Raw genomic sequence first — 10189 nt, 5'->3', positions numbered from 1 at the left:
ACGCCATTCTCCCGCCTCAGCCTCCCGAGTAGCTGGGACTACAGGTGCCTGCCACCTCGCCCGGCTAGTTTTTTGTATTTTTTAGTAGAGATGGGGTTTCACCATGTTAGCCAGGATGGTCTCGATCTCCTGACCTTGTGATCCGCCCGTCTCGGCCTCCCAAAGTGCTGGGATTACAGGCTTGAGCCACCGTGCCCGGCCTGAAGAACTAATTTGTTATTGCGCAACTGCCAGTCCTGCACATTCCAATGATGGTAAGTGCCCGGCACAGGTGTGCCATTTTTTATCTTTCATACCATATTTTTACCGTAGGTTTTCTGTGTTTAGATACACACACACTTGGCACTGTGTTACAACTGCCTATAGTACTCAGTAACACGCTGTGGTGTGTAACCCGGGAGCACAGGCTCTGCCATAGAGCCTAGGTGCGCGGTACGCGATGCCATCTAAGTTTGTTCTAAGTACACGCTATGATGTTTACCCAGATGACATCACCTCACAAAGCAGTTCTCAGAATGCATCTCCATTATTAGGTGATGCTTGGCTGTAGTAAAATTGCTTACAAGCCTGGAGTGTGTTTAGTGTGTGTGTCTTGGGAGGGTGAGGTGGGAGCAGGAAGTGATTTCTTTGAGTCAGCAGGAAGTGAACGCTGCCAATCGCTCTCTTACGGAGAGACTTTCCACATCCGAAGAGGCAGATGCACGCGCTCTGTCATGGCCAACTCAGAGCTCAAGTTCGGCCATCTGTGGACTCCGGCCCAGGCCTTCCCCCCAGGTGGCGTGGACACTCTTCCTTTGGTGTGTGAGCCTTTACCTGAAAAGCTCTTTTGCTTCTGTTTGTTTTTAAAGGTTTCCGAATCACATTTCTCCTTATTTTTTTAGGCATATAACAAAACATAGAGACCTGTTTTGAAGTGGCTTGTTACCCAAGGGTGTCTCACTCTCATCTGTACCACCAGGAAGAGGAACTGTGAAGGCTCATTTAAGGGGCGGGAGTAGCAAAGCTGTCCTAGGCCAACCAGAAATTCATCTTTCATGCACAGTGACATGTTGATAAGAAACTGTAGTCAGTATGAAACTGATAACAAACAGGTTGTAGATGGCTTTCTATGGTCTATCCCAGTCTTCTGCAAACCATTGTGAAGAATACCAGTGTTGTTGAAGATGCAGCAGCAGGAGGCAGGGGCAGGATGGGGGTTTGGTTGCCAAAAGAGTTTGGGAAATGCTAGCTTAATCAAAAAAGAGAGTTAGAAAGTTTCTTTCATTTCAGGATTTATGAACACCCATGAGTCTAGTGGCAGCGATGAGTTTCCTAGTGACAGACAGTCTTTGAGACTCTCTAAATATTAAGTGATCAAGGCCCCTGCCCCATTTTTAGTTCTGACAGAATGCCATTCACAAGCTCTGGGAGGCACTGTCTTAGCTCTGTCCTGGAACCCCCGGAATTTCTCAGCAGCCCAGGCCCTCCCACTGCCCGTGGCCCCTCCTCCCAGGTGCCAGGTGGTCTTCCAGCCTCTCCAAGTGCCCACCCTCCTGCCTCTTCCTCCCACTGCAGCTGATCGAGGGGTTTCTTGGCCACATTTCCCTTGAGAAAGAGTGGGATTTGCCCCTCTCCACAGAGAGCCTCATTTCCACCTGAAGATGTATTTGTCAGTGGCTAGAGCAGCTGCATGTCTTTTTCCCCTTGGGAAATGCTGAAAGCTTCCTGCCCAGGAGTCTGTAACGCAGCAGCACAGGACCCAGCTTCCTTTAGCAGTGCTTAGTAAGTAGGCAGCGGCGCTCTGAGATCCCCAGGGCTGGGCACTCGCCCCCCACTTCCCAGCAGCTCTATGGTAGTGGCGCGGGAGCAGCAGGGACGTACCTTAAGATTTCTCCAGTGTCTGACTCTTACTTTGTTTCCTGAAATAATCAGAGAAAAGCTGTTTAATGAAGAAAAGACTGTACTTTGCACCCTCCAGCTACCTCAGCCAGGTGCCTGCTGAAGTCCTGTCTTAGCTCACATACATTCCAGGGTGGGGGGTACCGTTAGTGCAGACACCGCCGTGGAGATTAGCATTTTAGTTTGTGTGCGCCCGCCTGGCTTGAGGCAGTAGTTTGGGAGTGACAAGGCTAGAAACCTGGCTGGATGTGAGTCAGAGAGAGAGAGAAGGACGGACGTGGGAGAAAGCAAGCCAAGGCTACCCCAGGGAAGAGCCGGGAGACGGGCGCAGGCTGAGCAGCACAGCTGGTGAGCTGCAGGCTACGGCCCCACCCTGACACTTGGTAATGCCAAACAAATACGCGTGGCTGCTCATTGGCCTAGGAGGACGATGACAGGTTTCGACTCTGTGGTTTCTAAAGCATATAATATTCTCAGGTACTTCTTTCAGTAAACCCCAAACAGGAGTAATTCTTGTAACTACCTTGAACCCTTTGGGGGAAGAACCTGGGTGTGAGTGAATAAAAAGTAAACAGGGACACACTATATTGGCCATTAAATTCTTGGGGCTGTCAGTTACACCCTGTGCTTCCCAATTGTAGCACCGTGTTCTGTGTGAATATGCATAACCAGAGTGACTCCCAGCACCCACCGTGTGGCCTCCCCCAGGACCCGGCATGCCCAGCTGGGCCCCTCTGTGTACGCTCACATGCACATATGTGGACATACAGTTTCGTAGCAGAACGTGGCTGGCCAGGGGCTGCCTATCCGGGTGAGCAGACTGCCTGGCTCCGCCTGCAGCATCCCATAGCACTGCCGCCCTTGCCCCATCGCCCCGTGGGCTCCATGCAGGACACGGCACGGGCCTGCTCCCCGGAGGCACCTGTTTGGGGTGTTCTTGAGGCTCGTGCTTTCACAGGTCTCTTTGAAGCAGATGTCTTGGTGGACTCTGTAGACTCTTTTATACCTGTTGTCACAAGAAAGCTTTGTAAAACCAGACAGTGAAGCAAAATGCTGCCAACTGCTTAACCTAGGCTGTGTGAGCCCAGAGGTAACCCTGAAGGTGTTTGAGGGAAAAGCTGCTGTTTTCTGAATGAAACGTTACCTCCTATTGATGTATTAAGATGTTTAACATAAATGTTATGTGATTTGTAACAAATTTGTTGAGGTACAATAATATACATAAAATAAACCCATTTTAATGTGCATTCTGATGAGCGCTGACAAAGTATATGGTACTAAAAATAAACTGTGAAATTTCACAGACATGTCAGTGCTAGAGGCAGGCCACCTGGCCTGAGGCCTGGGGAAGGCATGACCTCACTTTTCTATTTTTCTAGGTATTTCACAGAGAAGTTTGAGAAATGCTGGGGACTGGGGATCAGGACTCCGATGTGGGCATCACAGAGCGGGAGACTGATTCCATCTCCTGCCTCTTCCATTTACTCATCAGGCTTACTTCAAGCCAAGTCTCTTGAAGTTTTAAGTCTCAGTTGCAGGTAAAATGGGACCTACTCCTACCATCTCTCTTACAAGTTTGTAGATAATAATGGATGGGAAGGTGTTTTGTCTTTTGTTAAAGTCCTCAAATGTCAGAGCTGTTTAAAAGGGAGATCCAAGGAGTTCAGCAGGCAAAGCTCCAACTCATATGCTAAGCTCGTAGAACCTTTAGGATCTAAAACCTGTGGTAAGACTTCCATTTCTGGACATGAAAGAGTAACAGAATCTGGAATTAACCTCCCAGTGTGAACAACCAGAGAACTGGACAAAATATAGTAAAAAATAATCCAAAATTAGGCAGGAAAAAGGGAAAAAGTAACAGAAAGCAGATGGGAAAAATAGAAAACAAATAGTAATATGGCAGTTTAAATCCAACCACGCCGGTCATGATGTGGAAGGTGATGTAAATTGTCTAAATACTCCAATAAAAACCAGACTGTCAGACTAGATATCAAGCAAGACCCACCTCTATGTTAAATACAAGGAAGTCACTTGAAATATGCAGATAGGTTGAAAGTAAAAGGATAGAATGCTTTCAGGAAGGGAAGGGTCTTCTTGTTGGATACTTGGTGGTCACCAGCAGGCACTGGTGTAACTAAGCACAGCGGGAAGACGGTAGATACTGTGGGTTCGGACGGCCACTGCACAGAATCCAAATTCAGTGGACTGTCAATACGGCTTCCCAAATCTCAACACAGATTAGCATCTCCTATGTGTTCCTGCTACATATTCCACCTGGCTTCACGTCCAAGCTCCAGTGAAGCTTCCACCCTTGCCTGTTGACATCCCATTATCCGCAGAACATCCGAAGTAGTGTCATCGAACATGTCACTCCTCTGCTCAGAACCCTTCGGTAGTTCCCCATTTCATGATGGATAAACACCAGGTCCTTCTGTGGGTCTCCATGGCCCTGGAGGTTCCCTGTCCCTCACCTCTCACCACTCTCCACTTCTCCCCCAACATGCCAGGGACACTCCTGACTCGGGGCCTTGGTAACTGGTCCTCTGGCTGTCTGGAACGTCCTTCCCTCAGATGTCCCTCCTCCATGTCTGTTCAGCATCACCCTCTCCAGGAGGCTTGCCCTCTCGTCTCCAGGAGGGTGAGCACCCTCTTGCTGCACCAGCCCCTGCCCATCCCCGCAGGCTCTCCTAGTCTCATCCTGTCATCTCGTCCTTTTTCCCTTTGCACTCACCACCTGCCACACCACACACTCACTGCTATTGTCTGTCCCCTCTGCAATGAACGGGTCCTGAAGGCAGGGCTTTGGTCTGCTCTGTTGCTGATGTGTGCTGAGTATCTAGAACAGTGCCCGGCTCACAGCAGGTGTTTAGTAAGTTATCTGTTGACTAAATTGATTGCGTGACCCACAGACTCAGAGTGTTAGCAAGAAAGGTTCTAAGAGATGGGCTGGGCAGCTCTCCCTCCACAGCCTGTCTCGGAGATGGGGGGCCTGAGGCCACATCATGAGTTAATGGCAGAACTGGGGCTGGCATTCTCATGAGCTGTTTGTTTTTCCAGGGGGCTCTGAGGAAGAGAAGAGAGGAAGGTCACTTCAGTTGGCCCTGCCATCCAGCGGGGAAAGGGCCGATGTGTGGGAAGGGCACTGAGGTTACTGGGGGCCGGGGAGCCTGGTGTGGGTGATGGTTTGCTGGGGAGGAAGGGCCTGGAGGCGACTGTGGGCCGGGCCTGGGGTTGGCGTTGATGTGTGGGAGGAAGGCCTGGTGGGACTGGGGGCCGGTCGCCTGGTGGCGTGGGGTGAATGTGTGGGAGGAAGGCCTGAGGGACTGGGGGCCCGGGGGCCTGGGTGGGTGATGTTGTGGGGAGGAAGGCCTGAGGGATGGGGGCCGGGGGGCCTGGGTGCGGTGATTGTGGGGAGGAGCCTGGGACTGGGGCCGGGGGCCTGGGTGGGTGATGTGTGGGAGGAAGGCCTGGGGGACTGGGCGGCGGGGGCCTGGTGGGTGATTGTGTGCGGACAGAACGGCCTGGGGGACTGGCGGCGGGGGCCCTGGTGGGTGATGTTGTGGGAGGAAGGCCGAGCGGACTGTGGGGCCGGGCGCCTGGGTTGGTGGATGTTGTGGGGAGGAAGGCCTGGACTGGGCCGGGGCCTGGTGGGTTGATGTGTGGGCGGGAAGGCCTGGGGACTTGGGGGCCGGGGCCTGGGTGGGGATGTTGGGAAGGAAAGCTCTAGGGGACTGGGGCCGGGGCCTAGGTTCTTCTCAGCCCCTGCTCCTGAGCTGCATGGACTTGGGGCAGTTATTCGGTTTTTCTGCCTCAGCTGCCTAATTTGTGACATGGAGGGAATTGGTGGTCAAAGCAAGTCACTTCTGTGACTGCAGCTGTCGTCCCTCCTCAGGGCTAGGTGGGTGGCTTTGAGAAAGCACTTTGAGGAGTCAAGAACACACTACAGACCGGGCGCGGTGGCTCACGCCTGGAATCCCAGCACTTTGGGAGGCCGAGGGGGGCGGATCATGAGGTCAGGAGATCGAGACCATCCTGGCTAACACAGTGAAACCCCATCTCTACTAAAAATAAAAAAATTAGCTGGGTGTGGTGGCGGGCGCCTGTGGTCCCAGCTACTCAGGAGGCTGAGCCAGGAGAATGGCGTGAACCCGGGAGGTGGAGCTTGCAGTGAGCCAAGATCACACCACTGCATTCCAGCCTGGGCGACAGAGCGAGACTCTGTCTCAAACAAAACAAAACAAACAAAACAAAACAAAACAAACACACTACAAATGTGGTAAGGCGGAGGACAGAAACCAACTTACACGTGGAAATCAACTTACACGTGGTGACAGACGCCTCCCTCCCAGACTGGAAAAGACTTTGTCTCGGAGAACAGCCTTGTGCAGGGGCGGGACACCTTTATACAGGCTGCAACAAAGAAGGGCAGTGGCTCGCCAGGAGCTCCTGACACACTCCTCCTGCCCCTCCGAGAGGCCCTGCCCGAAGAGAGGGCCCGGGGGTCTGTAGCGAAACCCCTTAGGCTTCCTCTAAGGCCAGGGGAGAGGGCTCGGGGGTCTGCAGCTGGCTTCCTCTAAGGCTGGGGCAGGTCGGTATTGTGGAGGTGGGGAGTCCCTTCTCCGGACACCTGCTCTGGCTGGGTCAGGGAGCCCTCCGCAGCTGAGCCTTGCATGCTGTGGCTGTTCTGACCCCTGTGACGGGCAGCACCTCCCATCCTGGTGCTTGGGGCGGCAGCGCAGCTCCCGGAGGCTCAGGGATCAGCCCCGTGCACCAGGCTCCCTGTCTGGCACCTCATGGTTTGGAGGCTCCCATGGCAAACCCAACTGTGGCCCAGCAGTCCTAGGCCAAGGCACAGGCTTTGTTGTAAGGGGCGCCCTGAGGCCAAGCCCTGACTTACCGAGCTCGCAGCGTCTGCCTTTGAACCCTGGCCCGCAGTCACAGCTGTGGGCGTCCGCGCCCGGCACACAGGTGCCTCCGTTCTGACAGAGGTTTTCTGAACAGTTCCCAGGGACTTCTGGAAACAGGTCACGAGAGGTTAGTCACTGGGACCCCAGGTCAGGCCTGCCTCATGGACATGTTGCTGTCCCTTCCTCGATGACCTGACCCAATGCAGGGTGGCCGTGCACTCCTCCGTGGTGTGCTGCGGTGGCCTCCCAAACGCCTCTGGGCCCTAGAGCGCTGTCCCAGCTCAGGTGTTGAGAGAGAGCAGAGGTGAGAAGACAGACCGCAGCATGCCTGGCCCTGACCTCAGTACTGGAAGGAAGACGAACGAGGAGGAGGAGGAAGACAGGGAGGGAGGAGCGGGGCCTTCAGTGCTGAGCCTCCACTGGCCTGTGGCCCCTCCCCAACCCCGACCCTTGCTGGCTTTGCCGCTGAATAGGGTTTCTGCTGCTTGGATCCTGAGGCCCCTCCTGGTGCTCTAATGGGACCCTCTGTGCAGAGCTGCCCCCCGTCCCCGGCAGCGGCCTCGCCACACCGGCCACGGGAGCTGGGCAGCCCGGCCTCGCCACACCGGCCACGGGAGCTGGGCAGCCCGGCCTCGCCACACTGGCCATGGGAGCTGGGCAGCCCGGCCTCGCCACACTGGCCACGGGAGCTGGGCAGTGGCCTCGCCACACTGGCCACGGGAGCTGGGCAGCCCGGCCTCGCCACACTGGCCACGAGAGCTGGGCAGTCCGCAGTGATGCAGGAAGGGGTCAGCCTGGCCTTTCACCCTTAGTGTTCACTCTGTCCTTATTTTTCTCATTATTATTTTTTAGCTTTGTCAAGATTCCTGTTTTAATTTTAACTTAACATTGAAAACACAAAAGAGTAAGAATTGTGCCCACCCTACCACGTCTAACAGTGAGGCCCGGCCTCCCCCGCCCATCCAATCCAGCACCCCCACCCCGTGCGACGCTCCTCTTCTACTCTTCACAGGCCTCCCCGTGTGCTTGTCCCACGCATGCGGCCGCCCCAGGCCTTGCTGCCCCCGCCGGTTCCGAGCCCTGGGTTTCTCCCGCTGGCTGCTCCTCCTTCCTTGCTGGGTCCACTTTGGGTTTTCTTTCTCTGCCCCTGTCCTCTGGGACTTTCCTTGTCTTTTTGCTTTTTTTGTTTGTTTTTGTTTTTGAGACGGAGTCTTGCTCTGTCGCCCACGCTGGAGTGCAGTGGCGCGATCTCTGCTCATTGCAACCCCCGCCTCCCGGGTTTGAGTCATTCTCCTGCCTCAGACTCCTGAGTGGCTGGGCTTACAGGTGCCCGCCACCACGCCCGGCTAATTTTTGTATTTTTAGTAGAGATGGGGTTTCAGCATGTTGGCCAGGCTGGTCTCAAACTCCTGACCTCAGGTAATCCACCCACCCTGGCCTCCCAAAGTGCTGGGATTACTGGCATGGGCCATCACGCCTGGCCATCTTTTTGCCTTTCTTGATATGGTTAAAATGAGTTTTGGGGTTCTAAAAAAATCCCTTTATTATGAAAATGTTCAAACCCACAACATGTAAGCATGAAGAGCACCATGCACTCAACTTCAACACTGATCAAAACTGGCCAGTCCTGCTTCATCTATTTGTATCTGTCTGTCGTCCCCTTTCTCACAGGTATCATTTCTCCTGTGAACATGTCAGCAGGATCTAATACTTTACGTAACCACAAATTATTATTATTAGAAATTAGCAGTCATTCCTCAATATCATAAGAAATCCCAGGTCATGTTCGAATTTTCCTGGTCGTCTTAAAAATGTCCTGATTTCGGGTCTAACCAGATGAGGGCTCTTGGGGCCTGCACATTGCCTTGTGTGAGGCACCTGAAGTCTCCTTCAACCTCCCGCTTTATTCACGGGAAAAACAAGGTCGTCTGTCCTGTAGAGTTCCCCGTCTGGATGTGACTTACTGCTCACTTGTTCCCACCCCTGTGTTTCCTGTAAACTCTAATTAGAGAGAGGTGCTTGATAGGGTTTAGGTTCAGATGGTCTCTGCAGGGCTGCTTCTCAGGGATGCATGTGCACCCCCAGCCAGCCCAGGCAGCCTGTGATGTGTCCAAGTCCCGCTGGAGTGACATGAGGACTGGTCACTGGTCCAGTGTTGGCAGCTTGACCAACCCAGAGTAAAGTCCCCATCGGCCTTGCACCTGATGGCTCGAGCAAGACATCAAGATCCCTGATCCAAGGGCTGTCTTCTCACAGGCCCGCGTCTGATCCTGTCGCTCCTGCCCTCACCAGCTGGAGAGTGGTCTGTGAAGACAGGCTTTCCCTCACCTACCCCGTGGTCACCCTGGACTGTGGTCCACCCCAGGCACAGCAGTGTGAAGGCGCCATCCTACTCCTTTACTTGTGTGCCTGCAGACCGAGTCGGTCCTCAGCAAGCTCGAGAGTTGCCCACTAGGGTTGCTTTTTTTTTTGAGCATCATGATGAACACAGAGATACTGGTATATTTCATGGGCTTCCGGCCATTGCTGTCAGTCATTTTCCTGATGCTCGATTTATCCTGTCTTTGGACAGCGGGAGCCCTTCAGGTTGGCTCCCCGCCCTCAGGACACGGTCTGCTGTTTTGAAAGCTTGCTTGCGTTTTACACAGCATGTCCTGGGCTTATTCTGTCCACATCCTGCTTCAGTCTTGGAATCACCCATTTCTCCAGAGATCACTGGTTTCTTGGCGAGAATGAGATCTAGAGTCCACAGCCTGGGCACTCACACTGTTCCCTATTATGGGATGTCACAGCTTCAGGCCTTTTGATGAACAGAACTAGAAAATTAGATTTCTTTAAAAAATAAACATGTTATGAGTTCATACTAATATTTCCATGTCAAATTAACAGAATCAAAAGACAAACAAGATTTTATTTATTTATTTTGAGATAGAGTCTTGCTCTGTTGCCCAGGCTGGAGTGCAGTAGCACGATGTTGGCTCACTGCAACCTCCGCCTCCTGGGTTCAAGCAATTCGCCCACCTCAGCCTCCCAAGTGGCTGGGATTACAGGCACCCGCCACCACGCCTGGCTAATTTGTGTATTTTTAGTAGAGATGGGGTTTCACCGTGTTGTCCAGGCTGGTCTCAAACTCCTGACCTCAAGTCATCCGCCCGTCTCGGCCTCCCAAAGTGCCGGATTACAGACGTGAGCCACTGTGCCCGGCCAAAACAAACAAGATTTTTAACTTCTTTCATTTTGTATTTTTAATTCTTTACACTGAAAATCTTGGTAGCGTTAGCGATTATTTTCTTTATCCTGCCACATCCATGTCATCATTTCAAAATAACAATGCAAGTATTACTACTAACATTAAGATCACTGAGTATAGCCTAAAATTTCTTGGCAATGCTTTTTATCCTTAG

General features: G+C 52.9%; 1 protein-coding gene across 5 annotated transcripts in view; it reads right to left on the bottom strand.

Annotated features, from left to right (window-relative positions):
• SNED1 (sushi, nidogen and EGF like domains 1) overlaps positions 1-10189 on the bottom strand; it is a 59120-nt gene that overhangs the window by 3375 nt on the left and 45556 nt on the right. For 2 of the 5 annotated variants that reach the window (XM_017860668.1, XM_017860670.1), the window contains 4 exons: positions 6776-6892; positions 6201-6288; positions 2627-2884; positions 1861-1898 (listed from right to left, as the gene is read on the bottom strand). In XM_017860668.1, coding sequence (XP_017716157.1) covers positions 1862-1898; positions 2627-2884; positions 6201-6288; positions 6776-6892 — 500 coding nt within the window. In that variant the 3' untranslated portion in view covers position 1861. The remainder of the gene's footprint in view (positions 1-1860; positions 1899-2626; positions 2885-6200; positions 6289-6775; positions 6893-10189) is intronic. The other 3 variants (XM_017860671.1, XM_017860672.1, XM_017860669.1) reach the window with 2 other exon arrangements.

This window comes from Rhinopithecus bieti, unplaced genomic scaffold (genome assembly GCF_001698545.2).
Source record: "Rhinopithecus bieti isolate Rb0 unplaced genomic scaffold, ASM169854v2 scaffold_56246, whole genome shotgun sequence".
Classification (NCBI taxonomy): Eukaryota; Metazoa; Chordata; class Mammalia; order Primates; family Cercopithecidae; genus Rhinopithecus; species Rhinopithecus bieti.
This window is presented reverse-complemented; position numbering and strand designations above follow the sequence as displayed.